The sequence below is a fragment of the Tursiops truncatus genome, chromosome 13, assembly GCF_011762595.2.
Source record: "Tursiops truncatus isolate mTurTru1 chromosome 13, mTurTru1.mat.Y, whole genome shotgun sequence".
NCBI lineage: Eukaryota > Metazoa > Chordata > Mammalia > Artiodactyla > Delphinidae > Tursiops > Tursiops truncatus.
Window position 1 is genome coordinate 22,200,299 of NC_047046.1, and position 23,232 is coordinate 22,223,530.

The window sequence follows — 23,232 nt, forward strand, 5'->3', positions numbered from 1 at the left end:
CCTCTGATCCTCACAGCAGACACACAATACTGTTCCCATTTCACAGGTGAGGGAGCTAAGGCCCTCAGGAAGGTCAGGAGCTCACCCGGTCACAGAGCAGAGCCACAATTCAAGCCGCGTCCACCCAGCACCACAACCCTCAATCTTCCCACTGGGCCACAGAACCCTCATTCGCCCACACCTAAGCATCGACAGGGCTGGGGAGCTAAGGTTTTAAAGGTGCACAGAGCTGACGACGCAAGTCCCTGTTTCTCCTCAATCTGGAGGACAGAACATGCAGAAAGGAGCGAAGTCTAGAAGGGCAATACGGAAGCCCTCAGACACATGCTGCATCCTCAGCTGGCAAATGACACAGGGCCATGGCTCACCCCAGGGCACACGGGGATCGAAAGGCCTGGGGCGACCTCACATGGAATGAGTTAGCAGGGTCTGTAGCATCAGATTTTCTGGAGACAACGGGAGCCCTCTGCTGGAGGAAGAGGCCCCCAGGCTGGAAGTCAGACGGCCTGGAAAGGATCCTCCGTGTTTCTACCCAGGGCTGTAGCGCCCCACCCCGGGAGACTGAGGGGAGATGGAGCAGTGAGCACCCAGCCCCACACCAAGCTTCTACTTACCTTCACAAAGGTGTTGACGGCCATGATGGCCATGTCGGGCTGACTCTTGGCATAGTTCATCAAGTACAGGTATACCAGCTTTTTCAGCTCCAGGTTGTCCGTCTGCATACAGTTCACCACGTCGGGGAAGAGGGCACTGGCAGGTCAAAGTAGCGTCAATGTGGGAAAGGTGAAAAAAAGAAGAGGAAGACTTTTCAGGCAGCTAATGGGGGCTGGGGAGGAGGGTGAGTGGGAAGGAGGGAAGGAAAACATAACAGGACTTCTTAGTAAAAGGCAGGGCAACAGCTCCATTAACGTGAACATCGTTGGTAGAAATGGAATTCCAAAGGGTGATTTTAAAACCAAAGAAGTCCTCTGTTCTTTACACAGGGTTCAAACATGAGCTCTAGAGCCCATCTGACCTGGCTCAAACCCAGCTCTGCCTCTTGCTGGCTGAATCAAGTTGGGAAAATTCTTTTATCCCCAGTTTCAGTTTCCTCATTTGCAAGAAAGATATAACAAAACCCCATTTCACAGGGCCCTTGTGATAATTGAAAGAGACAACATACTTAAGGTATCTAGTCCTTGACATCTAGGAGGTGCTACAGAAATGAAAACGATTGTTTTTCCTTCTCTGATACTTGACATGGCCACTTATATTGGGCTGCTGGTTGCAGAGGGCTTAGGGGAGCAGGGGTAGGCTGGGCTGCAGTCACTACAAGGCACCCACTAAGAACCAGCCCATGTGTACAGAGCACGCGCTACACACCAGGCTTGGTGCTAGGGGCTTTACATAATGATCTTGTTTAACAGCCCTGAGAAGTCAGTGGATTATCCCCACTTTATGGAAGACAATACTGAGGTTCACAAATATCAAACAACTGCCTAAGGCACCAGGTCTGAGTCACAGCCCATGCTCAGGACCACTGTTATACTGGGCAGAACCCTTCCCAACATGGTACCCCACAGTCCCGGGGTCACAGGCCCCTTTACATGTGAAATATGGTTAGTGGTCAATTTTCTGTCTCTGGAATTATCTATCACCCCCCTTCTCAATTTTCGTGATTTTATGGGCGAGGACCCAGTAACACAGACTTAAGAGGTCAAAGTGAATTTCCTGAGCCCCCACAGGCAGGAGAGTCCAGTCAGTGCTGAAGCTGATGCATCACCTTGGAAGATGACGAACCAGGAAAGGGGGGAGCTGAGAGGCCTGACTTGCTCTTTTGGACCCGTCACATCAGCAAAACAAGCTCATTTGAGATGACAGGGGTGCCTCCTCTGTGACAGGGGTGTTCTAGTTGAAGGAAAGCAGCTTTGTCCTGGGAAGAATCTGTCTTGGAAGGAGGCCCAGTTTTCCAGCAGACACCTGATTCCTTTGCCACTGTGTCCTCAGCAGGTTTCTCTGCAGAACTGTTTCTACTGTGCGCTGTCAGGAGGCCCCTTGATGAGCATGGCAATGGGACAGGGAAATCCATGGAGAAGTCCGGAGCTGTGGGTTCCTGCTGAGGGATCCAGATGGGGAGCTGCTCCACGTCAGCACCCAGGCCTATGAGGCACAGGACTGGGCACCAAAAGGGCCCAAAGGAGAGGGAATGGGGGAAAGCACCCTGGGTCTGGATTTCAGAAGGGCTGAGCATGAGTCCAGTTCCTCCATTAACCACGTGACCATGGGGCAGTCATCGTTTCTGGTTTCTTTGGCAGGAAAAATATCCTTACCTACAGTATGGGAATTGCTAGGAAAATATTTAAAAGCGTTTTGCTGACTCTCAAACACTGTGCAAGTGTTAAGTTGTCACAGAACCCAGCTCCTGTCCTTGGGGACTCAACAATGTGGTGGGCAGGTAAGCACAAGTATACATAAGAAGAGGACAGTCTACAATTAGTGCCAGGCGACAGGAACACAGCAAATGCTGCGTGTTCAGGGTAGTCAGCCGGCATGATGAGGGAGGCAGCAGTGTAAATGGACAAGGGGAAGGGACGTTCCAGGCTGGGGAGATGTGTGAGCAAAGGAGTGGCCACAATTCTACATGTGATGTGCTCTGGCAACAGATGCACACCAGGGGATGCAAACTGACAACAAATTTAACAAGCCCAACATGCAGGTGTGTTTCACTTGCACAGTGTTTATTTGTTTGTTTAGTATTATCTGGCAATTTTTTTTTTTTTTTTTTGCCGCACCACATGGCTTGTGGGATCTTAGTTCCCCGACCAGGGATTGAACCTGGGGCTACAGCAGTGAAAGCGCCAAGTCTTAACCATTGGACTGCCAGGGAATTCCCTCATCTGGCAATCTAAAACAAGGAGATTTAAAATGAAAAATCCAGATTCCCCGTTCTTTTTAAAGACCTGGTCCCACTGGGGTCATTTTCCCCAGCAGGCAGCATCCTCTGGAGTTCCTGACAGGGCTCACAGCACATCCACTGCATTGCCTGTTCCCTTTTCGACCTAGCCCACTTCACTTGCTCCATTACTGCCTGACCCCATCAACATCTGAGCACATGACCCCTCTGCAAACAAAACCTTCTATTTGGAAAGATCTGCGAAGGGAGCTACACCAGGGGAGACATGGGTCCCTAGGGATATCTTAAAGGAGGGATCGAACTGGACCCAAGCTCAAAAGCTTCCCTCTGTCAGCTGCCTCCAGCTGCCAGCCAGTCTACCCCTGCACACCTGACATCTTTGCCCACGGTCATGGATGCAATCACTTTCTTCACCGCCTCCTTCTTCTTCTCCTTCTTGTCACTGTTCAGTTCTGCCTTCAGCTCGAAGATTTCCCCTAAAAAAGGAGGCAGCATGAGTGATCCATTTCCACTCTGCCAAGGGGCGCTTCCCAGTCCCCAACTTCCAAAAGAATGGGAGGGAGGCAGGGAAGACACTCTGTGCTGCCCGCTGAAGGCAGCTTCAGGCCCTGGCCCTGGGTGGGCAGGCAGAAACAACTGAATTATCAGGAAGGAAGGTTGGAGATCACGTCAGATCGGGGGGAGAGGAGCCATGGAAGCTACAGAGGTTCTGAGGGAGACAAAAAATTTGCTGCCAGGTCCTGCTCAGCCAGATGGCTAAAAACATGCCGAGGGAAGCAAAGCTCTCCTCAGCCACCCACACCCAAAGCCCTCAAAGCAGTGTGGGATGGAACCTGGGGACTTAAGGTTTGAGGGAAAAGGGCAGGATTTGCTCAGGCTTTTCCTGTTTTCCTAGCGCTTCGAGTTAAAAGAGCTCACTCAAGGTTTCACTTCCTGATCCACAAGTGGTTGCTCGGCTCTGAAAATGGGAATTCAGCTGTCCCACGAGGGCTCTAGCATTTAATAAACTGTTCTTAAGAACTTGATGATCTGGAAAAAGCAAACAAGGAAGTAGGACTGTTCAGGGCCCTGCCATGGAGAGGTAGTCAGGGGCCTGATAACCCCAATAACAGGTTAAGAGGGCAGATGCTGGAGTGAGACAGACCTCCTGCCCTTAAACCAGCTGCAGCCAGCCTTTCCTGAGCCTTTCTCTAAGCCAGGCACCTCCCTAACTTCTTCCCACACCTTTTCTCATTGCATCCTCACAACAACTCCACACTTGCCCGCATTTTGCAGATGAGCAAATGGAGGCCAGAAGAGGTTCAGGAACTTGCCCAAGGACACAGCCATGAGGAGGAAGGCTAAGATTCAAAACCAGGTCTGCCAGCTCCAAAGCCCATGTGCTCTGGCCGACCCAGGACATTCACCCTGCTTCTCTGAAACCATTTCCTTGTCTGTACTCTCTGCCTTGCCTGGGGCCTTGACTCTTCTCATGTAACAGATGCAAAACGCTCAGCTCAGTGCCTGGCACTCAGTGGCCTGCATTAAACGTGGTCACTATTATTACTAATTTACCACGTGAACCTCTGTCTTGGCTCCCTCTTTTGTAGGAGAGTCCCGGGCTTCCCTCTCAAGTTACTTGGGTTGGGGGTGAAGCAGAAACTATCATGTGGGGGGAAGTGCTAGGAGAAGTTCTAGATGGATTTACAGTGAAAAAAAGAACAGGGTTTTTTTGTTGTTCTTTTTTGTTGTTGTTGTTTGTTTTGTTCTTTTTTAAAAAATTTTTTTAATGACTGAACAATGTGGTGTTCAGCAAAGACTTGAGATGAGAGACAGTAAGCAGGTTAATTAAGAACAATCATGCAGCACAGCCCGGGCAAGGCCACATTGAGGATATTGCTCAACAGAGCCAGAAGGAATCTGCAGACCTTGCAGTTCAAATCCAAGGCTCTGGAGAGCTGAAGGAACACACGCCCTTCTCCTCCAAGGGACTAAGGGGGCTGTGTCCCTGCTATGAGATCCAACAGACCATGTGACTGACCCTGGGCCTTGCTGCTGGGCTGCCCCTGCTTTGTTTGAGGTGTTTGGCCAGATTCAGTACAACTGGCAGTCAACTGATGGATCTAGGCCTGAGTCACCTTGGCCCCAAGAAGGCTAGTGAGGTGATCCCGGGATCTGCCTGCTTCAGAAATGCCTCCTTCCTATAATGTGCCCCAAATCCAACCAGTTACCAAGCCTACCTCCTCAATCACATACGAGGCATCCAATTCTATCCCCAACACCCCTGCCTTCCTCCCCAGCTCAGGCAGCATCATCTCTCATGCGAACTGTGGTTCTGATCTCCCTGCCTCTCCACAGCCTCACCCACTTCGATCCTTGATTAGAATCTGCCTCTGACCTCCCCCTGCCTAAAACCATCAATGATGTCAAATTTGGTCCCAGATATTTCTCTAGACATTCTCCTCAAAAGAAAACCCATAAAAAAAACCCCACTACTGACACCTCAGTTTACTCGGCACTGTTCACCCACTTTGACCTGGCTCGCCAGGCACCACAAACCTCTCCAACCTTTCTTCCATCACACTCTTCAGTAACTTGTGCCTAGGCTTTCCTTTCCCTGATGGACCTGGGACAGCACTCACTCCACCCCATTTTATCTGTCTAGCTCCACCCCAACCCTCCCACGGGCCCCGCCCCTCCCTTATCACAGCACCCACTGCCCTTTAGAGTGATCACTACTTAATAAACTGTCCTCTCAGGCTTCCCTGGTGGCGCACTGGATAAGAATCTGCCTGCCAATGCAGGGGACACAGGTTTGATCCCTGGTCCGGGAAGATCCCACAGGCCGCGGAACAACTAAGCCCGTGCGCCACAACTACTGAGCCTGCGCTCTAGAGTCCGCTCGTCACAACTACTGAAGCCCATGCGCCTAGAGCCCGTGCTCCACAACAAGAGAAACCACCACAATGAGAAGCCCGCACACCACAACGAAGAGGAGTCCCTGCTCGCCACAACTAGAGAAAGCCTGCGTGCAGCAACGAAGACCCAACACAGCCAAAAATAAATAAATAAAAAAATTTTTAAGTTAAAATAAATAGATAAATAAATAAATAAACTGTCCTCTCTGCCCAAGGGCAAGCAAAGCCAGGTCAGAGACTCCATTTGTCTCCTCCACTGCACATGGAAGAGACACAGAAAAACTGGCTGGACTGAGAAATGAACCACCTGATGAGGGGACTGCAGGTCCTGGCTCAGCTGACCCAACAACAAACTCTCCTCATCTGGTCAGCAGGCGAGTGTTAATCTCACTTGGAGGGAAGGAAGGAGGAAGGAAGGGCCAGCCAGAAAGATTGCTTACAGGGTTAAAGCACATTTGTCAGCCACTACAACCAACTCCATTTCCCGAAAAGCAAAATCAACTGTAATACCCAAACAATACAAGACTAGCTTAGCAAATTTTGATGCAGCAACTCAACAGACTGAGTCTTCAGAACTGTGGGGAAACGTTTATGATAATGCCAGATGAAAAACAGGATATAAACTCTGACTTCAACCACGTAAAACATGTGCCCAACGATAAGGACCAAACATGCACAGATACCACTGTGCAGTTGCTGACAGGATTGTGTGCTTTCTTTCCTCTGGGCGGTGGGGCGTCATTTTTCACAATTTAAAGCCATAGGGAACAAAAGAGGGCTTTTTTCTATACGTGGAGCTAATGCTTTTTCCTTCTGGAATTCTGAAAGTAGTCATACATCTTACACCATCCGCAGTTCAAATTTCCGGATCCACAAGGTTCAAAATGCTCTCAGTGATTCTTGCCACTTGCTTCCAGGCCTCCACATGCCCTCAACCCCCCACTACCACAGGGAGCAAGCAGAAGGGTCGGGCAAGGAAAGAAGAGGATAAGACCCCACAATGGGGATGTCCCTGCTGGCGCAGTGGTTAAGAATCCGCCTGCCAATGCAGGGGACACGGGTTTGAGCCCTGGTCCGGAAAGATCCCACATGCCACAGAGCAGCTAAGCCCGTGCACCACAACTACTGAGCCTGCATTCTAGAGCCGGCGAGCCACAACTACTGAGCCCGCGTGCCATGACTACTGAAGCCCACACGCCTAGAGCCCGTGCTCTGCAACAAGAGAAGCCACTGCAATGAGAAGCCCGTGCACTGCAATGAAAAGTAGCCCCCACCTGCTGCAACTAGAGAAAGCCCGTGTGCAGCAATGAATACCAAAGGCAGCCAAAAAAAAAAAAAAAAAACAAAAGACCCCACAATGAAACAAACAGTACCTTTCTTGGTTGTGGTGAAATATTTTGAGTCCGTCATTTTGGTCCCTTATCTGTGGCCAGACTCTGCAAGACAGAAAAGAGGTAACTTGCCCTTGCGTTCCATTCTTCATTTCACAAGAGGGGAGAGGGATCCAGTGCATGCCTGATGAGGGGAGATAGCTTCTCATCTCTTCACTGGGCAAATGAACTGTTAGATAATGGCTGATTAGATTTTGGAGGGTAATTCCGAAGGATCTATCAAATTTTAAAATGTGCGTATTCTTTGACCCAGGGATTTTACTTCTAGGAATCTCTCCCACAGAAATATCTGCACAGGATAAAAGGGTTTTATATCCTGCAGCACTGTCCGTAACAATATACCACTGGAAATAACTTAAATGTCCATCGGTAGGGAATGGCTCAATACTTTGGAAGACTCCACAGATTAAAAAGCACTGAACAATCATGGTTACAGCAGCCCCTCTGTGGTGCTCACTCTGCCCAGCACTAAGTGCTTCTCACATGTGAACTCACTGAAGCCTCATCACAGACTCATGGAAGTACTATCACTATCATTGCCTATATAGTCAAAGGAGCTTGGAAAACGCCAAGGTTAAAAAGCTAGAGAGATTTCTTCTCTACCCAACTTTTCCAAGCTTCTCTAAACAGTGATAGGCACTATTCATCTCTAGAGAGGGCTAGAAACTACACACTGCAGACTCTACAGCACTCCCCAAATCTGACTGGTCAGTTTTCTCAAAGCACCTCTCAGGACACCTCCTAGGGTAAAACTCACACTGTGAAGTACTGGTCTAAGGCAACAGGGCAAAGAAAGTACCAAGGCCCTCTCATTCATTCAACAATTTGCTGAGCATTTACGATGTAACTTCAATAGTTATTCTTGGTCAACAGATGAGAGATATAAGAAGCTACACAGGAGCCAAGCACCCTGGATGCATGGCAGAGGCTTCAGGGGTTGTTCTAACATTTATTAAGAAGCTATCATTTACTGAACCCCTATTAAAGCTTTACAAACATTATCTCATTTAATTCTACCAATAAAGTAATTGCTTTTACCCCCTTTTTAGATGAGGAAACTGAGGCTCAGGGATGTTAAGTAACTTGCCCAAGGTCACATGGCTTGTAAATGGCTGGACTGGGAGACAATTTCAGGTCCATCTGAGCTCAGGACCTGTGCTCTAGAGAGGAGGGAATTCTGCTTCCCCATCTGAGAGAAAGGACAGAACCCTGAGAGTGGCTTAAGGACTCAGTCCAAAAAGCCATGAGACTTTCAACTTCCAGTCCTACCTATAGTTTCACATGGTACATAAAACCACACAACCCAAAGAACAGACATTTGCATGGAGAAAACTCACTCACTTGGTCCCTTCTGTTGCCTCTATAGAAGAGACTCAAACATGTAAACCATTAATATCTTCTTTCAATTCATTGCTATCAGTAGGGGGAGATTAAGGTTACTCTTGCGATGGATGTGAGGAGTCAAGGAACATCTCAAAAGTCTCTGGAGGGACTTCCCTGGTGGCGCAGTGGTTAAGAATCCACCTGCCAACGCAGGGGACATGGGTTCAAACCCTGGTCCGGGAAGATCCCACATGCCGCGGAGCAACTAAACCAGTGCACCACTACTACTGAGCCTGAGCTATAGAGCCCATTGGCCACAACTAATGAAGCCCGTGCGCCTAGAGCCCATGCTCCACAAGAAAAGCCACCGCAATGAGAAGCCCATGCACTGCAACAAAGAGTAGCCCCCCCTCTGCACCTAGAGAAAGCCCATACGCAGCAACGAAGACCCAACACAGCCAAAAATAAATAAATAAAATAAATAAATTTATTTTATAAAAAATCTCCGGAAACAATGGCAACACAGCTCCCCTGCAGCCCAACTGTATTTTTCCAGTTTAAGCCTGTATTTATGGCAGGATGGCAACAGGGCTGTTTCCCAACTGAGACACCTGCCCATAGGTTTTGTTTCAGTAACCAACAGGGAACCGATAAGTACTGCCTCAGGGCTGCCTTAAAGCCTTTGTGGATCCCATTAGGATAAAGGAATAAAGGCTTCACTGACAAAAGTATAAAGAAAAAGACACAATTCCACATTCCTTTTGCTTTGTCAGGTTGAAAAGGGATGATGGCACTTTTCTGTGGGAGCTGTGGGAAAGACCAGAAGAGACCCGTGTCTGCTGATGCCAGTGCCACTGCGGGGCCACTAACTGCCAGTCTCAGCAGCGGGAGTCAGGGCTGCAAACAGATCCACAAAGGCAAGGACCCAAGTCGGCCTGGTCCACAGCTGCATCCATCCTCCACACAAGCGTGGCCAGGGTTCAGTCAATAGTTGTTGAAAGAAATGAAAAGTAGCCACTGAAAAGCCCAGGAACCCTCAGCCTGCTCTCCGACAGCTGTGAGGTAACTATATAAGCACTTGTTTCCTACCGGAGTTTACATACATTAAAAATAATTTCATTTTGAGCACAGAGAAAGCCATTTTCTCAGAGAAACCTCACCAACCTAGAGGTTCTTTGTGGAGCTCTGAGAATGAGCAGGTAAAGAAGGCAATGGCACGTCTGTCACACAATAAAAGGCTGTATGGCTTCAGAAGTCACAGGCCTGAGAGCATAACCAGAGGTATCCAGAATAGGAGAGTACCTTGGGTTTCCCAAGGTTAAATTTAGTTGAAGAAGAGGGATCAATGAAGGCAAGAGGGGCTAAAAATCACAGGCCAAAAAATCACAGAAAGTAACGTACAAACCCCTCCAACGTTAAATCTAGAAGGAAATCAAAGTGAACAAAGCAAAAACTACCTTAGATGTCCAACTTCAGCGCTGCCCAGAAATTCTTCCTTCTCTGGTAGAGGAGGGTGTCACAGGTGTTCCCCTCATCTGCAGGCACAACACAACATCCAAGGGCCCTGAATTCCCAGAACACAGCCTGGCAGATCTGTGTTGGATGCAACCACCCAGATGGAGAAAGGGTGGGAAAATTTCTCTTTGGGGGATTAAAAAAAGCAAGAGAGCTGCAGGGTCAGCTAGTGAAGCCACCACAGCTGCTGATGCCCCTACAGCTGGAGCTTTTGATGACACTCTTCCTTTTACAGGTGCTAAGCAACTACTCACAAACTTAAACCGCCATCCCATGTGACGGCTGGCGCTGGTGGCCTCTTTCCTCCGCAGTATCTATTTCGCATATCCCTCTGCAGAGGGCCCAGTGGGACTGCTGATGCAGAAATTGTATCCCTCTGAAGTTGTTTCACATACAGGAAATTAAGGTAGAGGAGGAAGGAGAAGATGGAGAGAAATGAAAATGCTTTTGCAAAGCCACCCCAGAGCACCGATGAAAAAACCTCACCTCACCATGAAAGATCACCAGCACCATGTGGATCTACTGAGGGTGGCTACCTCCGCATGTTCTTTCACCGCAGTTGCCTAGGGTATCAGCGCAAGAGAGATTTTTCATTCTCTCTGCAGGAATGGAAAAAACCCTACAGTTCAGTCAGACTTTGAGCTCAGACTTGCAGATGCCACAGGAAAGACTGGTGCTTTTCTTGGCCCTGCTCTCAGCCGTTGCTATGCATTGTATCCCTGTTAATGGAGGCCACAGGGGCCAAGACTCTGACCATGTACATGAGCCACAATTGAAAGCAAGCAGCCAATTGAGGCAAGAAAAAGCTTAGGGTTTGGATTCCATCTTTGGAAGTGGCAGAGCGCATTAAAAAAAGCAATAATTGGAGGGAATTTTTGTTTCAGAAGCTGCTCTGGCCAATGTGATGAGTCACTTCTGCTAAGGATACAGCATTCTATGCTGGGATACCCCTCAGTTTCAGTATTTACAGGCCAAGGAATGCCTGAAGGGGATGGCACTGTCCAAATTCAAAGCGGGGCACACCTGGGACCAGTTTGTCTTTGGAGGAGACACTGCTGCTGTCCCCACCTCTGTCCTCCCTCCCCACATCCATTCCCAGTAGATGATTCTGATGCCACAATCCCAGGGCCAGTTCCTGTTAATCTCACTTTTTTCTTGGTTTTAAATCCTATTGACAAGGGCTGCTTCCCTTGTCACTAGGTGTAAAGAAATGAACTGAGTAATAAGGCCTGAAACAGAGTAGTTTTCTCCTACGTTTTCTAGAATTATAAAGAAGTCCTTGGTGAGAATCACTGACGTACTGGCCAGGGACAAAGATGTAATTTAAGAGTGGAAAAATGAGGCCCTAGGAAGAAAAGGAAAGGAAAAAAACTCACAAAAAATATTGTCAGCTAAAGACTGAATTTTAGCAACTGGAGTTAGGGTTGGGTTTAAGAAAAAAAGTCCTCAACACTTTAAAAATTTTTGCATCATCACAAATCTAAATGTAATTTTATGACCAGGAGATTAAAAATATCTTTCTGTGTTTTAAGCTAACAAAATGAATTTAAATCTATTAAAAAACACATTAAGGGACTTCCCTGGTGGTCCAGTGGTTAAGACTCCATGCTTCCAGTGCAGAAGGCATGGGTTAGATCCCTGGCTGGGGAACTAGGATCCCGCATGCTGCATAGCGCCACAAAAAAAAAAAAAAATTTTTTTTTGAGAAGATATTGAGGGACATCCCTGGTGGCGCAGTGGTTAGGAATATGCCTGCCAATGAAGGGGACATGGGTTTGATCCCTGGTCCAGGAGGATCCCACATGCTGCAGAGAAACTGAGCCTGTGCGCCACAACTACTGAGCTGGCGCTCTAGAGCCCGTGCACCACAACTACTGAGCCCACATGCCACAACTACTGAGGCCCGTGTGCCTGGAGCCCGTGCTCCGCAATGGGAGAGGCCACCGCAGTGAGAGGCCTGTGCACAGCAACGAGGAGTGGCCCTTGCTTGCCGCAACTGGAGAAAGCCCGCACGCAGCAACGAAGACCCAACACAACCAAGATCAATAAATTAATTAATTAATTTTTTAAAAAAGAAAATATTGAATATATTTCAACTTTTCTCCAAGGTCTCAAACTTGCTAATAATAATTAACTGAAGAATACTGAGCTGAGGTTACAGTTTACTTCATCTCTACAATTCAACTTCATCTCTTAAAAATGGGGAACTCAGGGACTTCCCTGGTGGCGCAGTGGTTAAGAATCCACCTGCCAACGCAGGGGGCAAGGGTTTGAGCCCTGGTCCAGGAAGATCCCACATGCCGCGGAGCAACTAAGCCCGTGCGCCACAACTACTGAGCCTGCACTCTAGAGCCCGCGAGCCGCAAATACTGAAGCCCGTGCGCCTAGAGTCCGTGCTCCACAACAAGAGAAGCCACTGCAATAAGAAACCCTCGCACCGCAATGAAGAGTAGCCCCAGCCCGCCACAACTAGAGAAAGCCCATGCACAGCAACGAAGACCCAAAGCAGCCAAAGATAAATAAAAAAATAAATCAAAAAAAAAATGGGGAATTTACCACTGACGGGATAATGTGAGAATGAAAGACACTGACAACTGCAAACATAAACATCGTAAATATGAAATTCTAGAATAAGCAGAAGAGGCAAAATTAACCTATAGTGACACAAGTCTGATCAGTGGATGCTTCTAGGTGGGAAGGACTGATTTATGCGTGGGTGAAAGAACTCTAGGGGTGACGGAAATGATCTGTATTTTGATGCAGATACTGGCCAAACTGTACACGTAAGAGCTGAGCATTTCACTTGGTGTAAATTAAACAAACATTAATTATTTTAAAAAAATAACAAAGTAGAACCCAATGCTGGAGAAGAAAAATAGAGCACTGTATAATCCAAAGGAAATAAAGCCTTTCTGAGTATGACATAAAATCAAGAAGTCTTAAAAGACCTATGAATTCAATTATATAAAAATCAAGTTTTCCTGCATGGCCAAAACCAATAAAAACCAAATGGCGTACAAAACAAAAGAAACACACACACAAAAAATGTTGCATCACATCACAAAAGCTTATTTTCCTTAATACATAAAAAGTGACTACAAAGAGAATGGCGAAGGATGTGACCCATTCATAGAAAATGAAATACAACGATTTAGGCTTACTTGTAAGAGAAATGGAAATTACAATGAAATACCATCCATCAGCTATTGGATTGGTAAAGGCCCAGAAGTCTGCTAACACTCCTTGTTGGTGTTGATGTGGGGAAATAGATACCCTCATACGATGCTAGTGAGAGTCTAAATTGCTACAACCTCTATAGTAATTTGGCAACAGCAGCTACCAAAATTGCAAAGGTACTTACCCACTGACCTAGTAATTCTGCTTCCAGGAGTTTCTTCTATATGTATAAAACTATGTAGATACAGTTACTCATGTGGCATCCTTTATAATAGCAAAACACTGTAAACACCTTAAATGTCCTCCCACAGAGGACTGACTGGTTTAAAAAAGAAACGAAATTGAGGTATTTGTAATGAAGTGGATAGACCTAGAGTCTGTCATACAGAGTGAAGTAAGTCAGAAAGAGAAAGACAAATACCATATGCTAACACATATATATGGAATTTAAGAAAAAAAATGTCATGAAGAACCTAGGGGTAAGACAGGAATAAAGACACAGACCAAGTCCTGGAGAACGGACTTGAGGATATGGGGAGGGGGAAGGGTGAGCTCTGACAAGGCGAGAGAGAGGCATGGACATATATACACTAACAAATGTAAGGTAGATAGCTAGTGGGAAGCAGCCGCATAACACAGGGATATCAGCTCAGTGCTTTGTGACCGCCTGGAGGGGTGGGATAGGGAGGGTGGGAGGGAGGGAGACGCAAGAGGGAAGAGATATGGGAACATATGTATATGTATAACTGATTCACTTTGTCATAAAGCAGAAACTAACACACCATTGTAAAGCAATTATACCCCAATAAAGATGTTAAAAAAAAAAATTACGGCACTACATACAGACATGGGGAATACTGTGCAATCATGAAAAAGAATGAGGCAGTTCTACATGTACTTGTATGTAACACTCTCTAAGATATTAAGTGAAAAAAAGCAAGATGAAAAACTATATGTAGTATACTACCATTTCTATTAAAAATTAAAATATTAATAAAACATAAATACCAAGTGTTTGCAAATGCATGGACTATCCTTGAAAGGGTAAATAAGAAAAGTGGACAGTGGTTGCCTCAAGAAAGGAAGCTGGATTACCAATGGTTGGGGTAAGAGACTGACCCTTCATCGTTTACCTTTGTCTATCTTGGGAATTTTATATCCTATGCATGTATCATCTCTTTTAAACATAATGCAGTTTAGAAAACAATGGTGCATCTAATTCAAAACACTATCCCCACCCCCGGGCTCCTCCTTCAGTCTTTGCTCAAACACCATTGCCCCAGAGGACCCCTCTCCAGACCCAGAGGGGCAGAAGCCTCCTCGACATTTGAGTCAATCATACTGTGGACTTCTCCATAGCCCTCCTCACAACTCTAATTTAGGATCTTTCCTGTTTAATGCTGTCAACCCAGTGACTGGCACAATGTCTGACATATTCCAGGAGTTCACCAAATGTTTGCTGACAAAATGAAAGGACAGGTTCCCAGAGAAGCTAGAAAACCAAGGGCCCATAATAGATCAAAACAATAGGACTCCCTGATGAGTGCCAGACAGCGACAACTGGGCAAACCGGGAACATGAGGCTTTGCAGCTAACTTTCCACAAACATGGCACGGCTGATCCAATGCCAAGATGGCTGCCAGGAATTCTAGCTTTGCTACCAACAGCTGTGTGACCCTGGGCAAATACCCCCCATCTCTGGGCCTTCCTTTCTCCAATTGTCAAACAAGAGAATTCAACCACATCAATGGCTTTTCAAGCCCCACCCCCCATCACCCCATTTCTAAATTGTTTAAAATAAAAGTGGAACTGCTCTGATTGAAGTAACGGTGAGGGCCCAGAGCCTGACTCATTTCACTATGCCCACTTTTCCCCCTCCTCACCAGGGGCCCTTCAGACACCCCATAGTTCCACAGAAAAAAGTTTGAAGACAAAGTTTAAAGGACAAGATCCCTCCTGCATCTCATGTTCTATGATTCCTTGCTAGAGGTGGAATCCACTTCCTCACCAGAGTGTTCTTCCTGGGTATCAAACAAGAGAATATGGAGCATGATCATTCACAGAGCACGACAGAAAACGTTTCCAAGGGGACAAAAAAGAAAACAAATTCAGAATGCAGCCAGGGCCAGCAAACCTCATTAGGTCTTCAGTAGAAGGGAAAACAGTAACAAGCCAAGCAATTCCCCAAATGGCCAGCCAATGGCCAGGGGAGGACTTTTCTAGTCTCAGGGCAGTGGTTCATGTCAGAGCAGCCCATACTCTGCAGTCGGACAAGAAGCATGAAGTTGGCAGCACCAGCACAGTGGACTGCACGCCATCGGCATCCAGTGATGGAACCAGGGAGACTATCGGTGTAGTGAGACCAGCCAGAGAAGTTGAGGAAGCGAAACGGGGAGAAAGACATCTGACAAGGTCTGATCCAGCTCCCAAGACCCATCTCTGAATTCAAGGATATCCGGGCAGGGAAAACTGATCCTTAAAAGTCTGTGTTGGTGGCTTCCAACTTCAGTGCTGAATTTTACTGTTAAACCCTTGCCTGATGAATAGCTTTCAGAAACCTGCTCAAGGACAGTCAAGACTAAGCTAGGGGGACTTCCCTGGTGGCGCAGTGGTTAAGAATCCACCTGCCAATGCAGGGGACATGGGTTCGAGTCCTGGTCCAGGAAGATCCCACATGCTGTGGAGCAACTAAGCCCATGTGCCACAACTACTGAGCCTGCGTTCTAGAGCCCGCGAGCCACAACAACTGAGCCTGCGTGCCGCAACTACTGAAGCCCATGTGCCTAGAGCCTGTGCTCCACAACAAGAAGACCTCAATGAGAAGCTTGCACACCACAATGAAGAGTAGCCCCCGCTCGCCGCAACTAGAGAAAGCCCGTGCACAGCAATGAAGAACCAACACAGAGAAAAATAAAATAAATAAATTGAAAAAAAAAAAAAGGAAAAGGTCCTCACAAGTCAGTACTCAAGTTCACATTACAGACAGGTAAACAGGTAAGGCCACCTTGAAGATTAAAAGGTGAGTCAGGGGCTTCCCTGGTGGTGCAGTGGTTGAGAGTCCGCCTGCTGATGCAGGGGACACGGGTTCCTGCCCCGGTCCGGGAAGATCCCACATGCCGCAGAGCGGCTGGGCCCGTGAGCCATGGCCACTGAACCTGCGCAACAGGAGAGGCCACAAGAGTGAGAAAAAAAAAAAAAAAAAGGTGAGTCAGCAGTAGAGAAACCAGATTTCAGACTTTCTCTCTGAGACAATGTGGTCACCAAACTCAGATAGGCTCTTTCAAGCCAGTTCAATTACTATGAGAAAATACTGTATTCTCCTTTGGGCTTGGCACAAGAATTGAAACAAAGGTGGCGATGGAAGTGGTAATGACAGATGGATATGTGCTATGGGCCAGAAACTACGTAAACAACTTTACAGTAATCTGTGAAGAAGGTATTGATAATATCCCAAGTTTCATATAAGGAAACCGAAGCCCAGAGAGGTCAAGGCATTTGTCTGGAGTCACACAGCTAGAAAATGGTAGCGCCGACACACTCTACTCCTGCTCCATAATGAGGTCACACACATCTCACTGTGTCCAGTGAGGCAGCTCCTCCTCTCTGATGAAACCCTGGCAGAAACACACACACTCTAGGCTAAATGGTATGTGAAGTATGTTGCCACACATCCCTGCCGAGTCCCTCGAAGGTTGAATTACAGGTTATTTTAGGGCCAGCCCATCCAGTTTGGACAGCAGGGATGTCAAGCTTGGTAATGTGCCTAGTGAAAGCCTGTCTGGATGAGATCACCCAGTTATGGGTCTCCTGGGATTTGGAGGAAAACTGACTAGTCAAAGTCAATCTTCTGAGACCCACTAGCAATTAAAGTCTCAAAATGAAAAGGAACTAAAGGCAGGCAAATGGTACATGCAAACGTTCTTCTATCAGCACTGAGTCTCTAGGACTGAATTCTAGCATCAAGGGCCAGTTCTCGACTAATCTACAAGCAGTAATGCATGGAAAGATCTGCTGCCAAGGAAAAGTTCCTTAAAAACGAAATAACAAGGACTTCCCTGGTGGCGCATTGGTTAAGAATCTGCCTGCCAATGCAAGGGACACAGGTTCGCACCCTGGTCTGGGAAGATCCCACATGCCATGGAGCAACTATGCCTGTGCGCCACAACTACTGAGCCTGCGCTCTGGAGCCCGTGAGCCATAACTACTGAAGCCCACATTCCTAGAGTCCTGCTCTGCAGCAAGAGAAGCCACTGCAATGAGAAGCCTGCGTACTGCAATGAAGAGTAGCCCCCGCTCGCCGCAACTAGAGAAAGTCTGGGCACAGCAATGAAGACCCAACATAGCCAAAAATAAATAAATAAACGAAATAATAGGGGCTTCTTCTGAACAATCCTTAAATCAATGAAGATGAGGAAACAGAGGCCAAAGACTAAAGAACTAGGCTCCTGAGACCTCAGTTTTCCCGCCTATACATTGGGAACACTTTCTGAAAATCTGTCACATTTTGGATATAGCATGTTTAACAGTGTGGAGCACCATCAGCTCCAAGCCTGCAACTGCGCCCCACACAGGAGCTCACACACAGCAGACAAAGAAAAATCTTTTCCTGATGGCTCCTACAGATTCAGAGGGCAGGTGAAGGACTTCAGGGGAACAGCAGAGTAATCGTGCCCTCCAGATAACTGCCACCAAAGCTCTGAGGAGGAGACTTTGAGATGAGTGGAGCATCAAAGGAAGCCCTCTTGGATTAAAAGGGGCTTGGCTGGACATGAAAATATGTGTCGGATTTGGAAAGGGTGGGGCGAAGGTGACATGGAGAAGACCCACAAGATGACCACATAACAGGGAGTGAATTGAGAATAACTAAACAAACACAAACACTGGCTGGGGCACAGGTTCTGTGCTAAGTAATTTAGAGCCCCTGTGTCATTTAATTCTCCAGTAACCTATTTAAAAATGAGGAGTTAGAGATGCTTAGAGAGGAGTGACATATCCAAGGCCAAAACAAGCACACATATTTAGGAGTCTGTGAGACCCCTGCTTGGCTGAAGGCAAGATCATGGCAGGGAAAGGAGCAGATGAGGTTAGTCAGGGAAGGATGAGATTCAAAGACAGCCTTGGATGCCAGGGTGAGTTGGACCCTGCCAGCAGAAGACGCAGTGATCTTATGACAAGTCTCATGCTAACAAGCATTTGATGCTACTGATCACTCCATCCTCCTTGAAACATTTTCTTCCCTTGGATTACAGGATGTCATGCTCTCCACTTTCCCTTCTACCCCACTGTCTAGTCTCCTTTGTTCCTCCTCCTCTCCCTCTCCTTCAACACCTGGAGTGACCCAGGGCTCAGGCCTGGTTCCTCTGCCCTTTCCCAGAGGCCCTCTTCCCTCCTCCAGCTGCTTGCTTCATCCAGTGTCATGCCTTTAAGTACCACCTATGTGCTGACAACTCACAACTTTACATCCCCAGGCCCAACCTCTCCTCTGAACTCCCAGCTCATATATTCAAATTGCCTGATATCACTGGAATGTCTATATGGCTAACAGGCAGCTCAAACTTAAAATGATAAAAACTGCCACTTGCTTCCTCCTATCCCCCAACTGACTCATCCTGCAGTCTTCATTATCCAGTTATTACCAAAACCATCTTTGACAGGTTCTTAGGCCCAAAACCTCAGTTACCCTTGATAACACACTCTCTCTCATATCATACATCTAATCCATCAGTAATTCCTGTCGGGCCTAACCTCAAAATGAATTCCGAGTCCACGAAGGGGGCTTCTCACCAGCTCTATCACTACCACCTGGCCCCAGGCCATCATCCCCTCCCACTGAGATTGCTACCAAAGCTGCTTCCACACTGCACCTGACAGCCCATCCCGGCAACAGCCAGAATGGTCCTATGACAGTCTAAATCACACAATGGCACCCCTCTGCTCAAAATCCCCCAATGGTTCCCTGTCTCACTCAGAGTAAAAGCCAAAGTCCCTACCATGGCCTCATGGCCCACAAAGCCCTAGATGAGATGCATACCCGCTTCTGTCTCTCACACACACACCCTCCCTGTCATTATCTCTTTCAAACTCTTCTTCCACTGTTCTCCCCATCACTCCCTCAGTTCCAGCCATACGGGCCTCTTTGCTGATCCTGGAACACAACAGGCATGTTTCAACCCCAGGGCCTTTGCACATGCTGTTCACTTTGCCAAGGAGGCTCTTTCTCTATAAAGTCTCATGGCTCAGCTCCTCATCTTTTTTCCCCCCTCCAGTTTTATTGAGATATAATTGACATACAGCACTGTATAAGTTTAAGGTGTACAGCATAATGATTTGACTTTCATACATCATGAAATGATTATCACAGTAAGTTTAGTGAACATCCATCATCTCATATAAATACAAAATAAAACAAAAAAAATGTTTTCCTTGTGATGAGAAATCTAAGTTTACTCTCAACAACTTTCATACACAACATACAGCAGTGTTAATTATATTTATCATGTTGTGCATTACATTCCTAATACTTATGTATCTTGTAACTGGGAGCTTGTACCTTTTGACTGCCTTCATTCAATTCCCCTTCCCCCAACCCCCACCTCTGGTAACCACAAATCTTATCTCTTTCTCTGTAAGTTTGTTTGTTTTTTAAAGTATAATTGACCTACAACACTATGTTAGTTCCTTTTACACAACATAGTGATTCGATATTTATACATATTTCCAAGTTATCACCACTGTAAGTCTAGTTATGATATGTCACCATACAGATATTACATAGTTATGGACTATATTCTCCACGCTGTACATTTCATACCTGTGACTCATTTATGTTGTAACTGGAAGTTTGTACCTCTTAATCTCCCGCACCTATTTCTTTCCTCCCCCCCACCCCAGTCCCTCACCTCTTTTTTTTTAATATCTTTATTGGAGTATAATTGCTTTACAATAGTGTGTTAGTTTCTGCTTTATAACAAAGTGAATCAGCTACACATATGCATATATCCCCATATCTCCTCCCTCTTGCGTCTCCCTCCCACCCTCCTTATCCCACCCTCCCTATCCCACCCCTCTAGGTGGTCACAAAGCACCGAGCTGATCTCCCTGTGCTATGCAGTTGCTTCCCACTAGGTATCTATTTTACATTTGGTAGTGTATGTATCCCTCACCTCTTTCATGTCTTGGCTCAAATGTCACCTTCTCACTGAGGTCTTCTCCAACCACTTTATTTAAAACTGTACACACCCCCAACAAATCCCCCACACTTCCTATCCTTCTTTCCTCTTTCTGTTTTTTCCTCTAAGTACTTATCACCAACATAGGATAAAACACTTATCTATTTTTTTCCCCTCCATAATGAAATTCCATAAGGACAAGGATTTTGTTCATTTTGTTCCCTACTGTATTCCTAGCTCCTAGACTGGTACCTGGCAAGTAGTAGGGGCTCAGTAAATATTCAAATGACTGGTGCTCAATCCTCCTCTTAGGGAAATTTCATGTTTTGTAAACCAACCTCAGCTAGAGAGCAGCTTCCCAATGTTGATTTCATGGTGTTTGCCAGGGTCAGAGCTACATCTGTTCTGGTTGTCAAGCTATTTTGAAATTGAGAATGCCAAACACCCTAGCCTATTTTACAGACAGTAAATGGAAGGTAAGTAGATAAATGATAAGAGAGAGAAGAAAGGGCAAAGGGTAGACGGTCAGGTGGCAACATCTCCAATGGGAGAAATGTTCAGGCCACTTCCTTCAGATCACCATCAGATCACTATCCCCAGCCCTGGGCATCAGCTCAGGGTGACCAGAGCTGCAGGAAGTGGGGAAACAAATTACTGGGGGAGGTGTGCAGAGGGGGTTCTGACACAGGCTATGATGTGAGCTCAGCTAGGCCCTTCCTTCCGCCTATAACCCTCCAGGCCCACAGCCTTCTGTGTTCCTCTAGTTGACAAGCTCTTCACTGCCTTCATACTTGCTGATCCTTCTGCCTGGATTATCTCTCCAGCTTCTAGATTTATCCTTCAAATCTCAGCTTAGGTGACATCACTTCAAAGATACCATCCTTGCACGCACTAAGTAGGTATTTTTCTGTCCTCATAGCCCAGTACTCCTATTCACATATTTACTGAGCCATAAATAGGTTTATATGCTGGGGATGAAGCAGTGAATTAAACAGACAAAAACCTTTCCCTTCATAGAACTTACATCTTAATGGCAGACAGGAACTACAAGCGAGATAAATAAGTAACATATATAGTATCTCAGACAGTGATAAATGCTATGGAGAAAAAGAAAGCAGGGAAGGAGGATAGGGAGTGTGGGGGAGGACGAGTGGGAGGTTGAAATTTAACCAGGGTGGCCACAAAAGGCCTCCTTGAGAGGTGACACTGTCGGGGGAAGAGCCTTCCAGGCATAAAAAATAGTGCAAAGGTGGGAGTATGCCTGGCCTGTTTGAGGAACAGCAGGGAAGTGATGTGGCTTGAACAGAGTGAGCTGTGAGGGGGGCAGTGGGTTATGAGGTCAGAGAATGGAGGGGGCCTTACAGGTCAAGGTAAGGACTCTGGCTTTTACTCTGAATAAGCTGAGTGCCACTGGAGGGTTTTAAGCAAGAGTCCTGAGATCTGGCTTACATTTTAACAGGGGTGAGCTGCTCTGCCTCATTTCCCTCATGATTTATCTGTTTTTCTAATTATAACATTTGTTTTCTATTTCTTCTTTGTCTCTCTCCCCCACTAGAATGTGGTAAGCAATCCAAGGGCAGAAACTGTCTGGCTTGTTTACCTGTCACCACATTTAGCCCAGTGCCAGGGGCACAGCAGGGCTCAATAAATACTGAATGAATGAAGGAACGAACAAACGAATAAATGAATGTTGGGCATATGAAGGCTCTGTCCTCAGTGTCTCAACATCCAGCCACCCAGCCCTTAGAGATCAAAGAGTGAAAACCACAGAAAAGACTCAATAGCTTGCTATAATGAAATTTTGTCATTCTACTCTAAATATGCTTAGGACCCTAAAAGCAATTAGGGTGTGATAAAAAGTATGTCATCCAGGCTTCCCTGGTGGCGCAGTGGTTGAGAGTCCGCCTGCCGATGCAGGGGACGCAGGTTCGTGCCCCGGTCCGGGAAGATCCCACATGCTGCGGAGCGGCTGGGCCTGTGAGCCATGGTCACTGAGCCTGCGCGTCCGGAGCCTGTGCTCCGCAATGGGAGAGGCCACAACAGTGAGAGGCCCGCACACCGCAAAAAAAAAAAAAAAAAAAAAAAAAAGAGTATGTCACCTAAGGCTAGTCCTCTATAGAGCTCAGCTGTAACAAATGTCTTCACTGCTGAAAACCAACACTGAAGGGCTGGTTTTAAAACTTTTTTTTTTTTTTTAAACTTTCTGGCCACGCCACACAGCTTGTGGGATCTTATTTCCCATACCAGGGATTGAACCCGCACCCCCTGCAGTGGAAGCGTGGAGTCTTAACCACTGGACTGCCATTGAAGTCCCAGTTTTAAAGCTTTTGAGACCTGACTTCCAAACCTACAAATCTTGCAGCTCAAGTCCACAGAGGAGACAATGGATCAATGACTAAGGCATCCTGGCTGATGATGACCTCTGGGCATTCTGTAGTCAACCAACCATACTGTTACCTTAACTAGAGAAGGCCTCCCAACTTCAGGGAGACCCTCTTAATGGAGGTCAGAGGTCAAGCCCAAGGCCAAAAACCCAAAAAGCATGAGGCTTGGGAGGCTAGAACCATAGCCAAGCCCTTCCTCAGCTCCATTAAATAACAGGAGACAATTCAAGAACAAGGGATTGGGAAAGGAAAGGTGGCCACAGAGGGTACAACATGGGCTCTCAAGGGGTCTACACAACCTAACAGGCACAACCATACCACAACTGCAAAACGAGAATTACAATGTCACATACTTGAGGGGTTTGTGAGGCTAAAACAAGTGAATACATGCAAAGCCCTCAGCAGTACCCAGCCCACCAAGTGCTTGATAAACGTTAGCCACTTTTACTACTACACAGGGAGAGCCGTTACCACCAGCACCTC

General features: G+C 46.7%; 1 protein-coding gene across 3 annotated transcripts in view; it reads right to left on the minus strand.

The window, feature by feature from the left end:
* Positions 1–23,232, minus strand: part of AP1B1 (adaptor related protein complex 1 subunit beta 1) — a 53,226-nt gene that overhangs the window by 26,047 nt on the left and 3,947 nt on the right. For 2 of the 3 annotated variants that reach the window (XM_033837145.2, XM_033837144.2), the window contains exons 2-4: positions 7,164–7,226; positions 3,264–3,369; positions 615–750 (exon numbers count right to left, since the gene is read on the minus strand). In XM_033837145.2, coding sequence (XP_033693036.1) covers positions 615–750; positions 3,264–3,369; positions 7,164–7,200 — 279 coding nt within the window. In that variant the 5' untranslated portion in view covers positions 7,201–7,226. Of the gene's footprint in view, positions 1–614; positions 751–3,263; positions 3,370–7,163; positions 7,227–9,961; positions 10,040–10,273; positions 10,377–23,232 lie in introns of those variants that run through there. The other variant, XM_073790273.1, reaches the window with a different exon arrangement.